The 24,927-nt window shown below is 41.8% G+C and overlaps 1 protein-coding gene across 4 annotated transcripts in view; it reads right to left on the reverse strand.

Moving 5' to 3' along the window:
* CDKL5 (cyclin dependent kinase like 5) overlaps positions 1-24,927 on the reverse strand; it is a 1,167,948-nt gene that overhangs the window by 757,261 nt on the left and 385,760 nt on the right. For all 4 annotated transcript variants that reach the window (XM_085622653.1, XM_085622651.1, XM_085622652.1 and 1 more), the window contains exon 3: positions 8,799-9,021. In XM_085622653.1, the coding sequence (XP_085478779.1) occupies positions 8,799-8,862 (64 nt within the window). In that variant the 5' untranslated portion in view covers positions 8,863-9,021. The remainder of the gene's footprint in view (positions 1-8,798; positions 9,022-24,927) is intronic.

Here is a 24,927-nt window from a genome sequence, read left to right on the forward strand (position 1 = left end):
GCTGTAGCTGTCGCATTGCACCGCATCATGAAAAGCGCCTCGCATCCACGGAGAAGCGTGCCGCCGTCGGAGCTGCTGCCGTCACATCTCTAAACAAGGGTGTCGCCGCTGTAACTGTCGCATAGAGGGGAAGCGTCTTGCATCGCTGGAGAAGAGTGTCGCAGCTAAAGCAGCTGTCGTCGCATCACTGGACAAGGGTGCCGCTGCTGTAGCTGATGCATCGAGCCGAGATCTCTCGCAACATCGGAGAAGCGAGCCGCATCAGGAAGATCTTCACGTCTTTATTTCTTTGCACCAAACTTTCATCGCATCAACATCGTTGCAACACTTTTCTTGCCCTGCGTGTCTCATCTTAAGGTACATTGACTTAAAGTGTCGCATTTAAGAACTAAAGAGACTTAAGCTAACTACTACCATTTTAAAGTAACCGTATTGTGGATTTTTTTCGTTTATGGTCTTGTGGTAAATCTATATAAAGAATACTTATTTTTTATATAAAACCTGTGTGGTGTTCATCTGTAGTGTTGTCACTTGATTACTGTATGTGTTCACAAATGCTTTACACACTGCCTCTGAGATAAGCCTGTCTGCTCATGCCAAGCTACCAAGGGGGTGAGCAGGGGTTATTTTAGGAGTGTACCCCCTTACCCTGACTAGAGAAGAGGTTCCCTATTTGTCACAAGTGCATACCTGAGCCAACTAGAGACCCCCAAGTCTAACAAACTCCAATGTGCAAAAGTTTGGACACTGTACATTCTCTCTGGTGGAAAAAGATCAAGCCAGGTTTATGCCCATTGCTGGAAGATGCCCTGCGCCACCTCTGAATGTAATTGCCATTTGTGATGCCCTTGGCAATGCAGACAGAGTTCATCTACCCAGGCATTTAAAGATCCTGCCAGGTGGTGTATAGCCTGGGAAATGCCCTCCTGACTCATCCAGGTCCAGAGGTGTCTCTGTCCTTATTACAGTTATCAGGTGAACCACCAATAAAGTGGAAAGAGTAGTTTACAGCGGTTAATGCTTACTTGGGCACTATAGATGGTTTGAAATTTAAACCTAGAAGGAAAAAAAGTCTCCTTGAACATACCTTGAGTATGGAGGAGAAGACATTTTTTATTATTCACCTGCTGTGGTAAAAGAAGATATTGAGAAAGTACTGGGTGAACACAAAGCAGCTGTCAGGAGATTAGAGATATTTTTTTGTAAGCAGCTAAACTAGGTGATAAAGAGTCATACATTTTCTTTCGAACGAACAAATATCTATCAAATCTGCAGACATATACGTAGCTTCACTGAGACTACTAGTAGATAAATATGAGTTTGAAACCTTTATTGAATAAATTATTAGATATCAATTAGTAATTAGATGTCATAACAAAAGAATATAAGAGAGCTTGCTTACTTGCAAAGATCCAACTCTAGAAGAAGCAGTCGAAATAGAAACAGTATTCAAGACTCAAAGGAATATTCAAAGAATTGAACAAAGGTTTGGAGGATGTAATTGGTACTGTCAAACTCAACAAAACTGCAGCCAAACCATAACCTCAAACAACACCACTAGTGAGGAAATAGTAATATCCTACCTTAGGAAATGAATAGGTCATATGTAGTATGATGGGACATTTTGATAGAGTGTGCAAAAAAGGGATTAGAAACAACAATGTCAATTCGGTGGTAGGAGAGACAGATGAGGGGTTAGTAATATGTGTGAGTACACAAGGAAAGATGTTCCATTAATGAAGGATACCATGAAAGATGTCATTGTTGTTTGGGGGCCTATTCCCTTTTGACAGTCGTGTGCTCTAAAATCACAATTATTTCTCACAATACCATGAAAGATCATGGACTGAATTGGGTTTTGCATCCTCTTGATATCAAGCCAGGAGGTTATAATAGAACAAGTACAGTTTTAGAGGATTTTATGGAAACAACTATAGAATTCAAAGGGTGTGTGGTGGCTGGTAAAATCTATGTTTTAGACATGTAATTTCAGGTAAAGGGATTTCTCCAAGGCCCGGTCTGCTGAAGGCCACTGAAGAAGTGCCTGTACCTAAAGCTTGAGATAAACTACTTGTGTTTATGGGTATGTGTGAGTATTGTTCAAAATGTACCAAAACGTTGCCATGTTAGCTGAACCACTTCACCATCTTTTGAAGAACAACATCAAATTTGCTTGGAAGCAGGAACAAGAGGAAGCTTTTGCCAACATAAAGAATATGCTTCTGAATACACAATTTCTCAGTCCATATGTACCAGGGAAGGAACTGTGTGTTAATACAGACACAAGCTATGTTGGAATTACTAAGGTACTAACTTAAGGTGAAGATAATAAGGAGTCCACAAATGCTTTTGCATCAAGTTCACTTAGAACACGGGAAGAGCCATACTCTGTAATCGAGAGTGAGATAGTAGCCTACAAATGGGCTCTCAAAACATTTCAATCTTATGTAAGGGGGACAAAGTTAAAAATAGGAACTGATCACAAACCTAAACCTCTTGTGCCCATGTTGAATAGAAGCAATGTTAACACCAGCAAGGCTACTGCCAGGTTTATGAGATTAAGTTCCAAACTTTGGAACACCATTTTGAGGAACAACATATGGCAGGAGGGAGGAACAGAAAAGTGGGTTGTTTATCAATGTTATCGAGTAACAGAGAGGATGTTGTGAATGGGATGTTTGAAGACGACTGTGAGGATGTGGAATGCATTGTTGCTAGTACATATTGGTCAGGTAAAGAATCCATCATTGAACAAATTTGGAGAAAGGCATTCCACAAGGATCCTATTCTACTGAAAGCCATCAGATATGTCACGGGTGGTTGGCCTAAGGAGGACAATTTGTCATATGAATTGCAGAGCTATAGTAAATCTGACTCCATCTGAGTTCTCATTGTAAGGTCGCGATTTTTTCTAGCAAGATATATTTATTCCACCTAATTCAGTCCGGTGTACGCTTTTGAACTTGATCCATTAGGGACACTTAGAAATTACTTCTAATAAAAAATGCTAAGGATGCATTACTAGTGGGCAGCTATGGACAGGGACATTGAGAAGTTGATTGGACGTTGTAGCATTTGTTCACAAAATGATAAAGGACTGAAGACCAGACTTCCACTTATGACAAAGTAGGTTGTCCTGATCGAGTGTGATACAAAATTTGCATTTATTATTTTTAGATCCATTTTAAACTCTTCCTGTACACCAGACGTCTGCTGTTGAGTCATTGGATTGCATGTCAAAATGGCTGGAGGTTACGTTTATCAGGGAACCTACCAGTAACACTTTTCTGTGTGAATTGGTGTATGACACTAGTATACAATTTGCTTCCAGAGAAATGTGGCAGATGCGATTAGGGCCATGTTTTAGTCATTATTCCATTTTGTGGTTTGTGCTTGTTGCAGTACCACAGTGGCACTCGTTCTCCATTGATGGACAGGAAGAAGGCTTTTAATGCCAAGTGAATCATCTGCAACTCCAGCAAACTGATGAGGAGCTGGGTCTCTGCCAGAGACTATAGTCCTCTTATCTCCACCTCTCCCATGTGGCCTCTCCAACCCACTAATGGCGCTTCCGACCATGAATGTTCATTTCGGGGAGGGGTAGGGAGAGTAGCCAACGACTGGTCCAATTGAGGTCTAGCAACCACCACCGTAGATCCTTTGCAGTCTCCTCCGACACCTTTAAGGAAACTGACAGAATGCCTTGGTGCTGAGCTCACTGAGACTTCAGATCCCACTGGACAGCCTCCATGTCCCTTCAGGATTGTCCACTGGCAGGATGCAGGAGGCCAAGAGCTCTTAGAGACACTTTCACTGAGAACCACGCCAAAGGAGTGGCTTAACGAAACATGAGGGGGCCTACTGCAAAGTACATGGAGGAGTCCCTCCATGCTCTGGACTCAGTCATGATCTCTCAGGCCAGGGGATCAAGCACAGTGCCAGAGGGGGCCCCCTAGAGCTCAGGCCCGCCCTCATAACGCGTGGGCTGCAGGGCTATTGTTACGCCACTGCATCAAAAGTTGATACATCAGAAACATATGAGCAATCAATATAGGGAGTGAAGAGGTAGAGCTCCCAGAGCACTAAGAGGTGGATGTACCTTCCTCGAGTCAGTGATATAGAAAACAAAAGGAATCCACCCTAGAATTAATACGTAACCATGATTTAACCAGATCTAGTGTGTTTTCCTACATTGGTGGGAAGCACACAGCTTTGTTAAAATACCCCTCACACACCAAAAGGGCCCTTGGTGTCATGCTTCATCATAGGGGTCTTCCCGCCCCGCTGCGGGACGGGGCGTGCTACAACCTACGGCTACTTATTCTGGTTAAATCACAGTTACGTATCTATTCTAGGGTGGATCCCTTTTGTTTTCTATATAACATCAGAAACATAGCCTGAGTGTCCTGGACTCTTTTAGGTGGGGGAAGGCTCGAAATTGCATTGCAACCACAATGGCTCCAAAGAAGAGGAGCCTCTGTGAAGGAGTAAGGATTGACTTCGGCACGTTGATTGAGAACCCTAAAGTTGTCAAGAGGTGTTTCATGACTAAGACCAGGCCATCTTCAACAGCCAGTCATTGTGGTAGGGGAAGACTGGTATTTTGAACCTTCAAAGATGAGCCGTGGAGTCTGAGATGACATCAGCCTATCCACGTTGGCAGACATGTGGGACGCAAACCGTATTGTCCCATTTGAGCACCTGCGGAGGGAATATTGGATGTCTGTAACGCAGTGGCTCAAATATATACAGTTGCAGCATGCACTCCAGGAGCACATACAGGGATGAAGAGACCCAAGAGGAATCCCCAGTGGAAATAAGATTACTGGATGGACATAGGCATAAAAGGGCTTTATCATTAACATATGGGACGTTAAAGAGAAATACGCAGGGACAGTTGGTGAGGCTACAGGATCGCTGGAAACAAGATTTGCGTGAAATGGATGAGCAAACAGTGCTCGGCTTCACTATGAAGGCACTGATCAAGGCAAATTATCTATTGATTCAATTAAAGATCCTCATAGAACGTACTATATGAGAACACTGCTACATAAAATGGGTAAGGCGGTGGATTCGAAGTACCTACGGAGATGTGGACTAGAGGGCTCACTCAAGCACACGCTGTGGCATTCGCCGATGGTGCAATCCTTCTGGGAGGCAGTCAAAAAATCATTGGTGGATGCGACTGCATAATACAAAGTGCGGCAATCCAAGCTCATGTTGGAATATGAGATCCCTCTGAGGTGCCACAATATAAGAAAATCCTGATGAATATAGGATACATGGTGGCAAAAAGGGGAAGAAATGGGGAAGTGAGGTTGTCCCCCATTTCAGGATTGGGAGACAGGCGTGGATAGCTGCATGCATTTGGAGAGGGAGGTATACAAGAGTAGGGGTAGCCCGCAGAAATTTTACAAAATATAGGGAGGTTGGGGCTTGGGTGGTGAGAGGTAGGTTCGTCAGGAGTGCAACAGGGAAGATTACAGTCAAAATAGGGGGGGGGGCATGAAAAGACTCCGTAATAGAAGGGCTGTGAAGGCACACAATCTATGCAGCGGGGCAGAAGATTGATACGAACTGATAGCAGTATTGGACACTGATTGAATTCAATCAGCTGATTATTCACTTGCTGCTTTGTGGGGCGGAGAGAGTGTACCCGGTACATGGGGAGGCTCTGTAAGTTGTGTCATGACACTGTTTATGGCTCTTGTTTACTTCTGACAAAACAAAGATAATAAAAACAAAAAAGCTGTGCAGTGACCACCATCATTACTTTTGTAAACACCTAAGGCGCACTGGTGAGGCCAAAGGGAAGCTCCGAGAACAGAAAATGCTTGTGTCCCATTTGGAACCACAGGTAATGTCTGTGGGACTGCAGCATGGGGAAGTGGAAAAAAACACATCCTGCAAATCCAACGCCCAACGCCCAAGGCAGACAGACTTGGGCCAGGGTGAGCATCTTGAATTTGTACTTTTGAGGAAAATGTTACGAGAGTGACAGTCTAAAACAGGACAAAGTCCTCAGTCCTTCTTCGGCAATGGGAAATAAAGGGTGTAGCATCCAATCCTTATTTCTGATGCCAGTACCCTTGTGATGACTCCCTTGTCCAAGAGAGACCAGACTTCCCACTGTAAAATGGAGATGAGGCCCCCAGAAGCCGCTCTGGTTTAGGTGGCTCATGTGGGGAGGTGGTTAGGAATGGTAGGTGGAGGTCAAAGAATTCTGCAGCCCTCCTAATGACCATAGAGAAGGATGCTGATTCCTCTGTGGAAAGGCCAGGTGGTCAATTTAAGACCAATACTAGATGCCAGTGTCTAGCCCACTGGCATCTTGTAGATCTAGAACAAAATGTTCTTCTTTATAAAGCAGAAAATTATTATCCCTGTCATCCCTCTCATAATGTGGTTCTGGATCAGAGAAGGGTGAAGAAACTGGTAGCATACCATCTGAGTCTGAATGTGGCTGGATGGGTTGTGTCTACGTTGAAATGGGCCCGACTTTGATCAAGGTTGTGGTGGATTTGCTTCGGAGTCTGAATAAACAAGTAAGTTCTTCCTCCGGTGTCTCTGCCTGTCCCACCGGAACCAGAGAGGATTATGGCTCTGAGTTAAAAGTCCAGACAGGCATCAGCCCCGGAGTCGAAGCGGACACCAGAACGGGGTCAAACAGCACAGATGGTGTCACATACACCTGTGACAGACCAACTGAGGCCTCTTAGGATCTTTGGGGCCCATATGTGCGTCAGAAGGAGCTGGTACGATGCCAAATATTGAAACCATGGCCTCTTTGAGGTCTTCGACCAGTTGCAGTGTTGCCAAGAGACCCAGGATGGATTAGGACAAGCTGAGAACTTGGCTCCGCAGTGGGGGACCAGGACCAACATCGGGAGGCATGTTGATGTCTCTGAAGAAAGTGCCTGTGTCCTTGACAAGACCGGCCCATAGCACTTAACGTTAGTGTTTAGTGACATAAAGCTCGGCCTCACGGTTCTAAGTTGCATTCAGGTTCATCCTGGCGCAGTCTTCAGATGATTTTGAGTTGTGCGAGGAGCATAGACATGAGAGGCATACATGGTAAAGTTCAATCCCAGACATTTGCTTTTGGCACTCTTTACAGGTTTTGAAGCCTGTAGTTATAGAGGTAAACAAGGGTCTTGCACACTGTAAAAGTTATAGTGTTGGCAAAAATATGTGACACAAAATGAGGGAGTGATCCCAGGATCTGCATTGGAAAACACAAAACGAAAGGAACTGACATCAGCTTGCAGGGATGGTAGCTTAAATGTGGCTCCGGAGTCATTTCCAGGGTGGGAGAGTTTAAATGGAGTCGCACTGCACCACCTAGTAGTGCACTAGGAATCTGTTGTGAAAAATCTCCAGATACAGTCTGGCGCCTGGAGGTATTCACAAGGTGAGGAATCTATCATTAGAAGCATCCATTAGAAAGAAAAGTGTGTGAAAGGCTGGAGTGACATAACGGAAGGAGTGAAGGAAAAAGTAATCGAGATGGAGAAGTAAAGTAACAGTGAATTAAATACAAAGGAAATCAGATTGTGAGAGACACTGGCAATAGAAACAGATACAGTTTTTTTAAGGTAGGTAATGCTTTATTTTCTCAATATTACAAACCTACACAAACTGAACTGAGTAGGACAATATTTTACCTAATTCAGTCTCTACACATCTCAATATTTAATCTTGTGCCCAATAAACTTCTCCTATCTAAAAGTTCTGTAAAATGCACAATTGTGAACCTTTCATTGCTTCTCTATAAAGAAACCTATTTGAAACACAACTCTTAACTGAAAGTAATACTCCTTTCCCACACTTAACCACATACACTTCAGGATGTATCTATTTTTTAATTCACGGTTACTATTCATACATGTTTCTTTGAAAACACTAAGGGTGCGGTCTGCTTGTTTTGCTAGTGTCAACACGCCAAGTGAGAACACACAATATTGTGTTTGATGGCCTACTTAGCTTTTCATTCGGGGCAGACCTAATGCAAATAAAGTTCAAACGAAATAAAAGAAAATCTGCTGTTTGGATGGAGCACGTCTGAAAAATGATTGTTTTTCTAACAGCTACCGATGATTGTCTTTATGGAATATACTTTAAGCAAAATACTGGAGATCATACAATGGCAAAAAAATGTTATACCAGACCTATTAAAACTTGTATTTAAGCAAAAGGGCATTTTGGAACGTATTCACGTCACTTAACGATGAATGTAACTGTTAATTAAAATAGATAAATAACTCCCTTCAAATGTGCAGTGGAGTCCACATTTTGGGGCAGAAAATATTGAAAAAAGGAAAAAAAGAGTAGCAATATACTGTCTGAAGACAAAGGATGTTATTGTAGAAAAACAGAGAAAGGACCCACCTCACTTTCAGGCCAGACTGTCTTACATGCAGTATCTGTAGTATCCCTCACCGATATCACTAACCACTTTCCAAACACCTCTGTTCCATCCCATCACCCTGGAGCCATAAGGAAACGCTCTCTTTCGGGACTAGAAGTATGCCATATAAACATGTTGAACTGACTATAAGACCGCAATGCACTAGTTTCCCTACCCAAGCTGAATTTAAACCCAACACTCTGAAATACTTGTGTGCCAGGCCGGTACTTTACTACATAATTTACATTAAAAAAAAGTTGAAAAAAATACATTGCCTAGATGCCTAGAAGGGTTAATTTTATTGATACCCACTGAGACAATTCATTCCTTAAAACCAAATCAATATGCTTTATGTTTCAGTCAAAAACCCTATTCTTATGGAGTCACTTACCTTCACCAACAACCCCAAGGACCTCAAATTTATTCATCACATTACCAAGGTTAGGAATCTTCATGAAGACAAATCCCTGTCGTGATGAAATCCACCAGGCATGGCAGAGGAAAGATGGCGGAGGAAATGCAAACAGCCAGATTTGAAGACTTAAATTTGGAAATCCACAGAGGCAGATCGACGCGACTTCATTTTTTTGTCTAGATCCCAATCATTGGGAATCCTGGGGAGAAAGAAATGGTCCCGTTAATGCTGGCATAGCACAATTCATCTTATTGCGATTCAAGGGCATCAAAGACACAATCACATCCTTACATCCTCACGAAATACCGAATGTTCACATCCACTCTGGTGTAAAGTCTGAAGATCCGCATTTGCATTACATGAGGTACCTTTAGCAAGGAAACCCATTCAGCAAATAACCTGAGCAGTAGATGTGATCAGATTTCAAGTTGCCACACATTTATCTTATCTGTGCTACTTATAAAGGGAACGGTTTTGACTTCTACAAGAGACGTTTTCATATGCCAATTATAACCTAAATGCATAATCACTTTGCAGCTCAATTTTCCAGACTAGTCTAGAACAGGTGTTCTAAAAAATAGGATCGTAGTCGGAAACCCACTTTTTTAAATCAATTTGTTTAGGTCTGGCCTAGAGATATCTCTGTGTTGTCAGTGCCATGTTTTACCAAACAAAATCGTAATAAAAATACATGTATATTTACAGACATAAAGAGACTTTCGTTCAGCCCGCTTCATCCATTCAAGTGTATTTCACATTTGATTTCCTCCTACAACAGCACTTGATGTGCGGCACTGAGTCAGCCCACTTCACCCACTGGCTCTCATGCACTGCGAGCGACAGCATTTTACCTGATCACATGCACACAGTCATCTGACAAGGAGGGCATTTCAGTGCCATGGTTTGTATGCCTGGACTTCTGGTCCACTCCCTTGGTTGTTTTTGGTAATTATTTTTTACGTATTGCTTAAGTTTGCAAAAATAAAAAAATACACTTATCAATTGTCAAGGCCAGACGTAGTGGTTTTGGCAATACATGTTATTATTAGGAATGTCAAATGAATCAGTATGGCTAATCTGTTCCTTACAGCGACCATTGCTCTGCAAGAAAAAGTTGAATAGCTGGATGTCAGACAGAACTTAAGGGAGCATAGATAGGCACATGTTGGGTTATATAAGCAACATGCACCACTATACCATACTGCACAACAGGATACAGAGCAACTATATGGATATATGAGGTGATCAGACATTTAGATCCAAAACTTCGCCACACTCGCATGGGTGTGTTTGATGAAGGATTCTTTAAAAATATTACACATTTAATTAATATCTAAAAATTGCTCATTATAGATTGAATTCATGCCACCAAACACATTGGCATATTTTAGCATAGGACCAGTTTAAGTAAACTCCCCAAAACAATTGGTCAGGTCACGGAGCTCCAAAAAGTAGTAATCCAGCCCAAACCTCTCAGCCAATACGCCACCTTCACAAAACCAAAGGGAGCCGCAGATGCATTTTGACCTTGGTTAAGAACAGCCTGACTCACTAGGCACATCACGCTGAAGGACCCAGGTATGACTCTGCCCTTACCACCCCGGGCATCTCAGTGAAGAAAACAAAAAGTGATGAATGGAAATACTTGGATCAGCCTTAAGCACTGGTGAGAGCTCCTCCTAACCTGACAATATTGTTTTACTCATCTCTACCAACAAACTATAGACAAGCAATCGCGCCCTTTTCCTCTCAAAATTACGTCACCTGTATTGCTAAATTCTTTTTCTCAATAAATAAATATGAAACAAAAAAACAAAAATGACGTCACCTAGCAGTCCGTGCTGAGCTGCTCTTTTAAGAGCAGGGATACGTCTATTACTATTTTACATGTAGTTGATTCTTGACTATATTAGCACAAACAAAAACGATAAAATGCTAGCCCAAGAAATCACCTGTGTTTAAGACTAAAGAGAGCATTTTCCTCAATTACCATTTGCTTTTTGCAGTGAGTTACCGTAGGTGGGATGAGAGGCCCCAGTTGTGGGTTCTGTAACTGGCAGCTGCTTAACCCGCAGACGAAGCTCAGTAAGGTCAGTGCTATACATACCCTCGTGCAAAAAACATGTATGGAGGACTATATTCCCAGGCCAATGGCTGAACTGGCGTCGTTGGGTCAGGCCAAGATTGATCTATACAAAGTCACAATCCCTGTCAGCAGCAGCACAGACAAGCACAATTCTACCCAAAGTACTCACCAATGATTAAGTGTGATTCATGGAAATAGACATGGCAAAGGGGAGCAGTACCAAGCCACATCTTCAACTTCACGCTAGCCCACAAAATAAAAATGACTGTGAAGTGAAGGGTTAGTTGAAAAGAATGTTATTTTAATGTTAGATCTTTGGAGGTGTTTAGCTGCCTCATTTCACTCGGATGATGTCACGCGTGAATCATTTTCTATTGTTCCTCGGCCTAGCATTGTAATCCAATGGAAAGCCTGGTCTCAGTTTCTTCCTTAACAATAATTAATCACAACCTGAACATAAAAGGAGGGCCCATTGTTGGCTTCACCTCGGAGACAGAAGATTAGAAAATCTTTCATATCCATAGACAGAATGTGCCCCAACATAGCTTAACCAATAAAGCCCCTTCTTCTGAACTACAGACAAACGATTTCTTTTCACTGTTAGTAACCAACCCACAAGGTCCAGAATGTGTGATTCACTGTTTTCAGAAAACATGTTTCTGTTTTAAAAAGTATCTTTTTCATGTACAATAACACATAACAGGTGATATGTGGATTCAATAAAGCTGTCTTGGGGGTACGGTGACGTTTAAAAGCCTCTCGGCCTTCGAACACGTGGGTTACTTTGTTACAAGAATCCCTCGATGGCACTGAACCACTATACACAGTTACACACTATGGGGCAGATCTATATTGGAGATGCGCCACTTTTACGCCGCCGTTGCGTCACTTTTGTGACGCAGCGGCGATGTAAACCCTGCGCCACATTGCGCCATATTTACATCGTGACGCATCTATGGAGATGCGTCACGATGTAAAGCCCTGCGCCACGTAAAACCTGCGTCAGGTTTCACGTGGGCGTGTCGACAGAGAGGGGGGCGTTCCGTCGCAGGAACGCCCCTGAAAAGTGACTCAGTCAAATCTATAAGATTTGACTGAGTCACTTTCCCAACGCTGATGCGCCAAAACCCTGCGCCTGCTTCAAGCAGGCGTAAGGCTTGACGCACCATGTTAGGGATAGGGTAGGTTGGAACAGTGCTGGAGTTGGGTTGCGCTTGCGACGCAACTGAAGCACTGCGCCAACCTTACGCCATCGGATGCGTCACGCATCTGTTTATTCCTGCACCATGATGCGCCGCATTGTAAATGCGGCGCATCATGTGTGGCGCAAGGGTAAACTTGCGTGACGCATCATTCCTGGCGCATCCTTGCTGATTTGCAGGGATGCGCCAGGAAACATAAATCTGCCCCTATGTATCTTCTAATCCAGTGTTTCCCAAACTCGAGCCGATTCTTGGTGGCTCGTAAAAGTTCAAGCAATGAATAAAGATGTCTCTGAGAAAGAAAAGTAAAGTAAATGTTGTGGCAATCTTGCAGGGGTACATGAAGTGTGAAAGGAAAGGCTGTGAGAAGCCATTTTTTTCTTAACACACAACAAAAAGTAAATACCTGTAAATTAACAGTACACTCTCAGCAGTTATGAAAGCAAAAACGAAGCGCATTTTTTTGTAATCCTGAAGTGTGATGGAAACATAGATTTGAATAGGATTAGAACAAATCAAGGCCTTTGATGCACACATAATGGTAGATGGGTTGCAAAAGTTTGTCGTACTAAAAAGTAGGTCATTGTTCTAAACAGTATGCGAGGCACTGCTCTAATCCTACTGTATACATACATCTAAGCCTCGTTTTGCTCATCTGTAAAAAATGTAAAATTTGTAGAAAAAGGCAAGCCACCCATAATGTCAAATAAAGAAAATGACCGTTGCTTTCACAAATAATCAACCAGTGAGTCTGTAATTACATATCTACTCGACTAAAACCTGCCATTAGGTGGTGTGAGCTCCCAGCTCCGGCTCGACGCGGCACCTCAAACTTTTATTTACTGTGTCCTAGTGTCTGGTTTTCTGTTTATCTTGTATAACAGTACGATGGTAGGCGACACATGAATCAAACATTTGTAAGTTGCTACGGCAAGATCACCTGTTATGTTATTGCCTGAACTAGATAGAACATTGACATGTAATTAAACTACAACCTATCAATACTCATTAGATTATCATGTTCTCTGATAGGCCATAACTGCTCTATCAATATATGTCATATGTAAAATGCAGCAACCAATCAACACCTTTCTACCTGCATCACTGATTATGCAATTCAGTTGTTGCTTTCTCTTTGTTCTTACTTGCTAAAAAAAAAAAACAATACAAATTATTTGAAATTAAAAATCCTGCAATTAGGGTGCCTGGTGCAGATTTCATATAGTTGCAAGGATGCAGGGGAATTTGCCCCAATATCTGCACAGAATGACCAATGCATAACCGACATTTGCACGGGGATGTAGCTTCCACTTGTGCAGCAGGCGCATTAGCATCAGTGCCAGGGACCCCTGATTACTGCTGTATTTTATCAATCAAATAGCATTCTGGGGGGACATTCCTTCCTTGCACTAAGGCAATGACACGCTGGCTATGCTACTGCATGTGCACCACCCATGCTCCGTGACTATATACATTTATGTTCAGTAGGCCATCTACAAGTGTACCGCGTCTGCCATTTAAACGCTCCTAAGTGAGAGATGTGTGGGCGGGAAAGACACAGTTGTCTTAATCTCAAATGGGATTTTGTTTACAGAAAAAGCTGGAGTCAGATCTCGCTTCAAACGAAAGGGTTGTTTTTTTTTCTGTGTTTGATCCTTCCCTGTCCAATAATTACTGGTGTGTCATCTGTCATGCATTATTTCCTATGCACGGCCACACGAATTGAAAGAGTGGCAGCTTTTAATGGGTCCCTAAGCAGCAAAGCAACATAAAAAGGCTGCAACCATCCTAGAATCCAGTGCTCAGCCACAGCCGCTGCGCTCTCATGTCGAGCATGACCAGATATATGCTGAAATAATTGTCGTGCAACACATATTTAAACCTTCACGCAGCACTGTGCATCCCCGCATTCAGCAGCAGCACGTACAATAACAGAGCCTATTTTTGGATTCATCTTGTGGAAGGAGCTTTTGTTTTACGTTTTTAAAGCTTTTTAGAGCATTTCTCCCCAGGGACTTTTTCAGGAGCAGAAAATAGAATAGGTTGATACAATGCCTGGCTGTTATTAGTTCCAACAGTCGAATTTATAAACGTTGTTACAACAACACAACCGCGGAAAACAGACATTTAGTGGCTGCCTGCAACTAAAGGACCTCGATGTTATATAAAGTTCCCTTCGCTGCTTTCTGCAGTGGAGACAGTTAAAAAACAATAAAACAAAAAAACAAAAAACGGTAACGTCTAATACAGCTTGTCTCGGGGCAGGGGTGAAGACTCCGGCGTTGAGATACGAATAGCATGAACCCGATAGATAGATAGATAGATAGATAGATAGATAGATAGATAGATAGATAGATAGATAGATAGATAGATAGATAGATAGATAGATAGATAGATAGATAGATAGATAGATAGATAGATAGATAGATAGATAGATAGATAGATAGATAGATGTATTGTATTGTTTCAAGTTATTAAAAACCATGACAATATACATGGCACAATAAAATAATACATCATAACAAAAGGGAACAATAGTGCAAAAGTCCTGTCATGTGGCTCTGACAGACAAAGACCAACTTCCCTAAAGTGCAAAGTGCAAAATTGAGTCACCTTAATAGGCTAAACTAGAATAAAAACACCCTGGGCAGGTACTATGGTGCTTAACAGACGGTCTTGAGGTTGGTGTTGGTGGGGGTGGGACTGCGGTAGGGTGTTGGGGATTGGAGACATGTTACACAATTATATTAGTTGGCAGTATTCCAACAAAATTTCTGCACGTTGCAGGTCAATGGACGTAGGCAAGTATGCATGTCATGCTAGCGTCTTCAATAAACATATTTAAACCATAATCCAAACATGACATGTCTCTTGTTTTTCAGTTAAATAAAATTCGACATGAACTCCGAGTTAGCTCTCTTAAGCCAGAACAGGGTTTCAAGTACCAGTCCAACGTGGTTCAACCCACAGGTGGAGACGATCTGTAGCAGAGCATCTGCTTCTATTAGTTCAGAGTTTGTCTTCAGGGTCTTCAACTGTGGGCAATCTAGGAAGCTTCTGTGTGAGACCTGTGACACTGCCATGGCCCCCACACACATGGGCAGGCAACTGGCAGGCAGCCAACTGGTGTGCCGATAGCTTCTCTGACTGGACTCCCGTCACACTTCATGAGAGCAGCCTCCGCAGCACTTTGGAGCAGGGGTTCATGGAAACTGTCCTGAAGTGCGCTGACCTTGGCTGCCAGTGCCCTACCTTGATGAGGCGAGGAGGAAGCTGCTTTTACAGGGTGGGGAGGGACTCTGTTGGGCTGGGGTCACCATGGGCTAGGGACATCGCTGAGACAGAAAGCGACAGAGTAGGAAAGATGTGAGAAGATGTGTCTGCTTGCAGTCCGAACAGAAGACGAGAATCCGAAGGGGAGGCAGTGGAGTGCTGCTCAAGTGGGCTTTCTATTTTGCTTTTTAAGGTAAATTATCTTTAAGAACGAATTCACGGGTGCTTTAACATATGAGGAGACTTTTAAACATAACATACCTAGAAGCTCTTCAAAATTAAATGTTCTGCAGTTCATCCAATCATTATGTTTATCTCACACACTTCAATTGTCCTTAATATCATCACAGTAATTATGGCCAATTATATCTTCAATAGGAGTCAACGAATGGAGAAAAATAAGAACTTTGTAGCTAAAAGCTAAACCTAGATAATAGCTAAGATAGAGTTACTGGACATGAGGTGCAGATCACATCCACTGGGTACTGACAGTAAGATACAGCAAAAAATCACAGCCTTTCATTAGTGCCTACTGACCACGGCCGCGTGTATATTCGAGGCAATTGTTAGAATTAACCGAAAGTTGTAGTTGAGGTACGTTTTGATTGTCTTCTAAGATCAGTTACTAATAATTGTTAAAAAAATGAAAACGTTTCAGAAAAAACTTCTGTTGAAGAGGTGTTTTGCTACAATCTAAAAACACAAACTTCTGAATTATTGTAAGCGATGCAGCCATAAAGTCTTCTCCAAGTACAGTTCATTTAAAAAACATCGTAAAAAATGAAATCATAAATTCCCACAATGAAACTCAAATGAAGCCAAACTCAAACAAAAGCTAGTGCATCATTCTTCCTACAACCTGTCATTCATGTGTTCACAAACATCCTGACTCTTTTCAAACTAACATGCTACTCCAATCCGCCAAACCACATGGAGGTGTTGTTCCACACAGACATCATACAAACAACACATAAATGCCATTATTCACTAGAAGCTTTCAATAAGATGCTGAACACTCAGTTATTGTATCAGTACATTTCTTCATGCTTATAGCTAGATCCACACATTTCCATGCACACTCAGTTATTCACAAGTCACGACTGACAATAGGTGACTACATTTCATAATGTCTTCAACCTATCACATCAGTAGTTCTTTGGCAAGTGTATATTGTTACAGACGTTCCCAAAAAGAGCAATACATTTTCTGGGATCTCTAAATTGGTAATTTATCACTTTACCACACAGAAGACCATGCCAAGTCTGATAAATGACTAGGAGCTTTGTTTGAATTAGTTGTCACTTGGTACATTTCCTCTGCTTTGTTTGCGGCAGAGAAGGAGATGAATGTGAGATAACAGATATCATCAACTTTATGGGGCCTATTCATAAAGGCACTTTGGTGTATATGTAAAATAATACTCCTGTAGTACTCTTTTACGTAACCTTACATGCTTTGATGACTTGGCCACAAAACATCTTAAATGCAAATAAAATCGAAATATTCAGAGAAAATTCACATAGAAATTGTAAAAACCATAAAAGACTGTGCCCTTGTGGCACTTTTAATAATAGGGAGTTGAATATTTTAGTAGTACTCCAGGTATACTACTTACAGTATCATAAATGCTTTTGTGAATCGCCCCCTAAATATTTTTTTTTCCTTTATCTGGTAAGGCGGAGGACAGAAGTCTACCACATGGTAATTACAGAGTAGGTTTAGATTTGTTTTGATAATAAATACTCTATAACAATAATTCTATGAAATTAAAAGTTGCATTTTATATTAAATAAAGGCATCAACAAACATCTTCTTAGAAAGTGGAAGTCTATAGATTTGTATCATTTAAAGTTTTCCAGTACATTCTCAGTCAGAGGCCACTGCTCACTCAGAGGGAGGATGATTTACTGGGCTGTTCAGTGCAAACTGCTGAGGACATGGTAAAACTATATCTCTGGTTTGGTAAATCTATGAGTTCCTTTTTAGGTCTCGCCTGGCGAAAGCGGCGCATGCGCTGCACTCGCTATTGCAAGTACCTTTTGGAATTGATTCTGTCGAGGGCTTTCGTGTACGTGTCTGCATGGACAAACATGGCTGCTCTTGCCATTTGTCCATAGCAGACAGCATGCACGTGTCCGTAGGGACTGTGGACAGTCCCACGCCATTTTGTTGCCATAGCAACGAAAATGCCGCTTAGCGTGTGTTTTGCTTTTATTTTTGCTGTCAGTGTCCCCGACTCCCCCTTCTAACCATCACAGGCCTTGCAGGAAATGTATATATTTTCTATATCACTCAGTTTCAAACACGTCAAAACCAATTTCGAGAAGTTTCTCACTTTCTGCCAGCGCCAAAACCAGTTTATAGCTCTTTCAGTATAACTCCTTGTGTGTTATCCAGCCTGTGCAATGCCACCTGCACAGTGCCACTTCACCAATGTCCTTGTAAAAATGCCTCGGCACATTTCCCCCGTACAAAGCACCTGAAAAATATCTACACAATGCCCATCAAAAGCCTGCGCATTGCCCCATTCGCTATGCTCACAGAAAAATACACCTGCACTGCACCTAATGCACAACAGCCCTCTTCAGTCCACCTAAACGGTGCCCCTGCACAATACTTTTCATTGATTACCCATGTTCAAAACCCCATCGCAAGGTATGCAGATATTGCCCCTCCATCATGTTGCACATCAAATACCCACGAAACTACTCCTTCATGATGCTCCTGCATGGCGTTTCATTGCAATGAAAGCAGCATCTTGCCGCTACACTGTTCACTACTCGGCGCCGTTCACAAAAATATTTCTGTGAGCCATCTGTTTACATGGACCCTGCTCTGTTCTCGTACTGTTACTATGGAGCGGACTGTGCGGTGTTCATGTATTAGGGACCATTCACTATTTGTCCGAACATAATGCTCCAGCATACAGACCATGTATTGTCATTTACTTGGGACAGTTGACTAATATGTAATGGGGATCTGCGTAGAATAGTAGAATTACTGCACCACAGTCAAACCAGGGCAGTGTAATTTGCATTTAGTTTGGGCCGTGCACTGTCCTTGGATCAAAAACTAGGCATTATCTATCTAATAAGGCCCGTTCACGATTCCTTCAATTGGGATTGTGACGTCATCCTTTTCTAGGGCGCTTGAACTATTTCTTTCATTGGTAGCGTGTTTGCTACGTGGCAAACATTCAGTATTTATTTTAATAGGGACTGTGTATTGTTCGTTGAACAGGAGCCATATGCACTGGTATGCAACATGGACAAGCATGCTGCACCTCTTTAGTGTAATCTGGGCCATTTAGTAAGTAGTAGCCTGTGAGGCCTTCCCAGTCGGTGCTTTCTGGACCGTACGACTTCCCTTGCAATACAGAGACAGCACACTTATCCCTCAGCATGGAAACCCTCCCTGATGGATGTAAATTGCCGGGATGCCTTGAACTACTCTCTACTACTCACTCTCTACTACTCACCCTCTACTACTCACTCTCTACTGCTCTCTACTACTCTCTCTCTACTACTCACTCTCTACTACTCTCTACTAATCACTCTCTACTACTCTCTACTCTCTACTACTCACTCTCTACTACTCTACTACTCACTCTCTACTACTCACTCTCGACTACTCTCTACTACTCACTCTCTACTACTCTCTACTCACTCTCTACTACTCACTCTCTACTACTCTCTACTCACTCTCTACTACTCACTCTCTACTACTCTACTACTCTCTGCTTTCTACTACTCACTCTCTACTACTCTACTCTCTACTCTACTACTAACTCTCTACTACTCTCTCTACTACTCACTCTCTACTACGCACGCTCTACTACTTACTCTACTACTCTCTACTACTCACTCTCTACTACTCTCTACTACTCACTCTCTACTAATCACTCTCTACTACTCTCTACTCACTCTCTACTACTCACTCTCTACTACTCACTCTCTACTACTCTACTCTCTACTCTACTACTCATTCTCTACTACTCTCTCTCTACTACTCTCTACTACTCACTCTCCACTACTCTCTACTACTCACTCTTTACTACTCACTCTGCTACTCACTCTCTAATACTCTCTACTATTCACTCTCTACTACTCTCTACAACTCACTTTCTACTGCTCACTCTCTACTACTCTACTACTCACTCTTTACTACTCACTCTCTACTACTCTACTACTCTCTACTCTCTACTATTCACTCTCTACTACTCTACTCTCTACTCTACTACTGACTCTCTACTACTCTCTCTACTACTCACTCTCCACTATTCTCTGCTACTCACGCTCTACTACTCACTCTCTACTACTCACTCTCTACTACTCACTCTCTACTACTCACTCTATTACTCTCTACTACTCTCTACTACTCTCTACTACTCTACTCACTCTCTACTACTTTCTACTCTCTTTCTACTACTCACTCTCTACTACTCTACTCTCTACTCTACTACTCACTCTCTACTACTCACTCTCTACTACTTACCCTCTACTACTCTCTACTACTCACTCTCTACTACTCACTCTACTACTCACTCTCTAGTACTCTCTACTACTCACTCTACTATTCTGTACTACTCACTCTCTACTATCTACTACTCTACTCTCTACTAACTCTCTACTCTACTCTCTACTACTCACTCTCTACTACTCACTGTCTACTCTTTACCTCTCTACCTCTACCTCTCTCTACCTCTCTCTCTACCTCTCTCTACCTCTCTACCTCAACCTCTCTCTACCTCTCTACGTGCACACATATGCACATATATATATATATAAATATGTATATATATGCATATATATGCATATGCATTTATATATGTGTATGTGTATATATATACATACATATATATACACATCTGCATATCTATTTAAATACAAATATAAATGCATGCATACATACACATATATGCATACATATGCATGTTATGTACATGAAAGTTTAAAAAACACTAATAAAAGCAAAGCTAAAAAGCCACCTAATTACAAACAGAATTGCATTAACTTAAACGAGGGCGAGACCTATTGCATTTTCAATGCTTGTTCTAAATGTGGCCGAAGATACATTTCTCCTATATTTTAACTTTACCTCAAGAATCAAAACCTCGGGCTCAAAATACCGAACCATCAAATTAAAATAATAACCACTGCTTCCCGTCACCTCTTCATCAATTTCTTCTACTCAAAAGAAAATTTAGTATTATTGTGAAACAAGAACTACTATAAATTCCTTTTATTTCAATCCGATGAAATACCAATCAACAGATCCAATATGTTGAAAATGCTGTCACCAGAAGAGAAGTCCACACTACAATCCCTTGATTAACGCACTCTGCTTCTGTCGCAAACATTTGGAAACTAAATCTTTGAAGTGTTGCATCACATTCTGACATTGAGTCCTGTTTCTATTTCATTTACTCTTTTTTGATTCTTTATTGAGATAAATTGTGCTCCTTCACCGCAAAACGGCAATATACATTTTAAACACACTTTATTAATGTAATGCTTAGTTTCTTGCAGTAATTTGATACACATAATGCAGCATAATATCCCTTTATTTGGAGACACTGTTAGAACACCAAAAGCCATATTTCTGTACTTTCCAGCTCCTACACTTTTTACATCCCAATCCCCAAGGGTACATATTCCAACAACATAATGTAAGCATTCACACAGTGTAGAGTCAACAACTTGCCTCTTCTCCTTGCGTTCCACCAATCACATATATATAAGGGTTATTTTAGGAACTATAACCCGAAGGGGGCTTGTGAATACACGCTCCACATTTCCGTTCCTTCATCATCTCCTTACCCTATACCATGCCAGGGTCTTACCTTCTTTATAAATCTAATGCTTGAGGGAGGTTAACCATCTGACAGTTTGCTAAATTCATCCAACAGTGGTTCCCACTTCTCCACCGAGTCCCAATTCCCATTACTAGAACCCAACAACACAATCTCCATCATCACCCAGACCTGCACCTCTCTACGCCAAATGCTCATTGTAGGGCCAGTGCTGACTTCCAACACATCCCCACTCCACAGTTTGCCAGTAGTAGAGCCAGATGAGCAAATCATCCTTCCTGTTTCTTCTAATCTGAATCTTCAAGTAGACCGATTAAACACACCCAGCAGCAACCAATAGTAGCAGATGAATAGTTCCTCCAACTTCTGCCACAAACCTATTTCAGTATACAGTAATTATCAGGTATTCTAAAACAATATTTAGAAACTTTACCTCCTCAGCCTGGTAGCGAGCACTTTTTCTGGAAATTACATTAAATATGACTGGGTTAGATACACTTGGTGTAGTTAAATTGAATTAATTTGAATCTAGATTTCCTAGAAACCTCGGCCACATACAATTTTGACCTATCCTGGTTTTCATCTTACAGTTCTAATCCACTGTCCCACAACCTCGTACCCTTCTTTCTCTCAGATGTTACAGAGGAGAGCGGGAGGTGGCCAACAATATGCTAGGCAGATTCAATATCAGTTGCTTCCCGGAGTCCAAAATTACAATGCAGTCATTGCCTGTCATTATGCAATTCTGTTGTTCCCAACTAGCAGGTTAACCTGGCAGTTCCCGTCCAAAACTCCACCAATTAGTAGTCCGTCACTGTTAGCTTCACAAACGTATGGAGGTGTGCCATCATGTACCAATGTCCTTACAACTTCAAATGTGTGATTTATCCACAGGCTTAGTGTATAGGAGTTACATCAGTTTTGCACATTTAGGCAGGCCCCAAAAGGGTAGATGAGGAGTGTACATGCCAACTGTTTGGCTTTCTTCATGTAACGTTCCTAGCACTGTCTAGCCACTGCTATCGATTTGAGTAAGGTCAAGAGCAGGACAATTTACTCAGCAATTTCCCCAATATGTTCAACCACCCCCGTTAAAGCCCGGCCAACTAAATCTAATTGTCATTTGTTCAATGGCCATAATAGACAAAATTCGGGTCAGGGTCATACCTTTAAAGTCCCCTTTCAATAGACCATTGTGTAGAGTAAATATAGTCTGTCCAAACATTAGCTTTCAAGTTAGCATAAAATAGAAAGATCCAGACTCTATTTGTGCCCTGAAACCTAGGCTTACAAGTCCACCTGTAAACAGGACCATTCATGAGAATAAAACGCCTTATCTATGCCTAATGTGTATTCTAATGAAGAGTGGCCTTCCATAGGAGTCAATGATATCAGATGAAAAATACTTCAGAGGATTAGCTGAAATACTAAAGCGTAAAGGCATTCTGATCAGGGCGCATGAACGATTCCAACATCAACAATATTCAGATGACCAAGACTTTACCCAACATTTTATGGTCAAGGCTAAGTAACGAGAGAAGACTATAAGACCCTCTCTCAACCTGCTCTTCCCAGGCTTGAACAACACTACTATTACTGATACTCTTGCCTTATGTAGGAGTGGTCAGCTCCTTCAATTCACTGTATGAATTCATCAATCGGGGACAAACTGAGATTTGAGTAGATCATAAAAATTCTAGAGGACAGTTGTCCAAAATTATTCCTGCCCATTTATCCTGTAGCCTCTTCCAATTCTGAAACTGTTAAGGTAAAATGCAGCACATCTGCATGCTGCTTCAACAGGGAACCAAAACCTAGCCTTTCCAGCTATTCAGTGTTTTGGTCTAGATGTAGGGATGGAAGCTGAACAGTAGAAAAGTACAGTAATTTTTAAAGAAGTGATTAATTTCCTGCTGTGGGGGTACTGTGTTGGGTCTCTAAGTGCTCAGCTGCGGCAAATAGGCAATGTTTTCTGGGCTTTCTACAGAGTAAAATCATGTTCATGATAATTCAACCATTTGATAGTGATCGGCCTTGGGCGCACTCTTGGAGGGCAGAGGGCACTGGTGCTATGTAATCTCTCTCTACCAAGAAACATTTTGTGAGGCCCAGTCACACTTTCAGTCATACACCCAGTTTTACTTGACCATTTCTCCAGATACAACTTAACTCTGAATTTCCATTAATTCTAGAAGGCCAACTATCCTGATGTTAGTTCTGCTGGAACTTCCTTCTTAATCCACAGCCAAATATTGAAGGAAACTGACCTAATCCTACTAATCTAATATTTGAATCTTGAGATTTTTTACATCAGGCTTTAACATTAATCAACAGGAACTGTTTTGTTGTGCACACTCTAGCAGCTTCTTTTGATGATCAGCTTGAAATAATTCCACATCTATTGCCACGGTGTCTATTATAGCCTGAGAGGCCGCCGTAGCATCCAGCGTTAAAGGCCCGAGCCGAAGACAACGGCCTTTAAGAAGGGCGCAGGCCTTTAATGGCCCGTAGAGCCCACTATGGAGGGTTCTAAGGCTATTTGAACATTCTGTCCCTAGAGGGCAGAATGTTCTAGTTTGTAAAACATAGGCCTCACGAAGTCTGAGGGGGTTGAAATCCACTCAGGCTCCGGGAGGCCTTTGTTCACAGCTGTTGCTGTGAACAAACATTGGAAAGTTGATACTCCGGGCTTCTACCAGCCATTAGAAGACTAGAGCACTCCATTGTCTTCAATGGAGCGCGCAACATTCCAATGTTCTAATTTTGATTTAAGCACATTAGAGGTGTTTCGTATTGCCTTAAGGATGTGGTCCACTTTGAATTTCGATCTCGTCAATTTCAGGCCCTCTCTGTCCATCCAGCCCAAGAGAACACGATTCCTGTCACATGCTCTTAGGTTAATCTATCACAATATGCAACATACATAAGTTGAATACAATGATACTGAACGTCAACCAAACTTTGTCTTCCAAAATTATATATTTTTAACTATGACATGTCCTGCCATATGTTTTTGTGGGGACTTCGACAGGATAGATTTACTGGTCTAAATCCAGTCATGACAAATTTGAATGCAAGAACCAGGTCAAAAGTAAACATGAACACAGCTCGTGCTGAAGTAATGTTCTTAGAAAGTAAACATGATGAAGTAAAGTGTGAAGCTAGCGCTCCAGCAGGGTGTGAGGTGATGAAGAATTGTGTCTTAGATCTAAAAACAGCAAAGCTTAAATTGGCACCAAAATATGGGCCAAGGGATAAGGGTGAAACTAGACTGCATATTTAAAGAAGGAGATGACAGAAGTAGGAATGTAGTGGCGGGTGAAACCAGTGGGAACTTGGGGAAGGTGGAGTACCATAGGACAGCAAGGTCAACAAGCCCGAGGCTAATCCCTATAGAGACAGTGGCAAGCCGGTGATAAAGTGTGGGCCTCTTGATTTACAATAGGAAAAATTAATGCATTCACTGCTTAATGTTACTTTCCGGTGTACAAAGACAACCCAAATCAACAGGAAACCCAATGAATATTAAAGTCTGAAATAGAAATGAGCAAAAACCCAAAATTATAATGTGTGCTCCTATGATTCACTCTATGGAACACATCAGAAATGCAGTAAAATAATTTCTGAGATTTTCAAGGCCGGCCCATTCTCCTTTTGAAATGCAAGCTGCCATTAACAGATGTTACTTATCAAAGGTGAGTCATCGTTCTGGCAAAAAATAAGTATTTTCAC

This window comes from Triturus cristatus, chromosome 8 (genome assembly GCF_964204655.1).
Source record: "Triturus cristatus chromosome 8, aTriCri1.1, whole genome shotgun sequence".
Taxonomy (NCBI): Eukaryota; Metazoa; Chordata; class Amphibia; order Caudata; family Salamandridae; genus Triturus; species Triturus cristatus.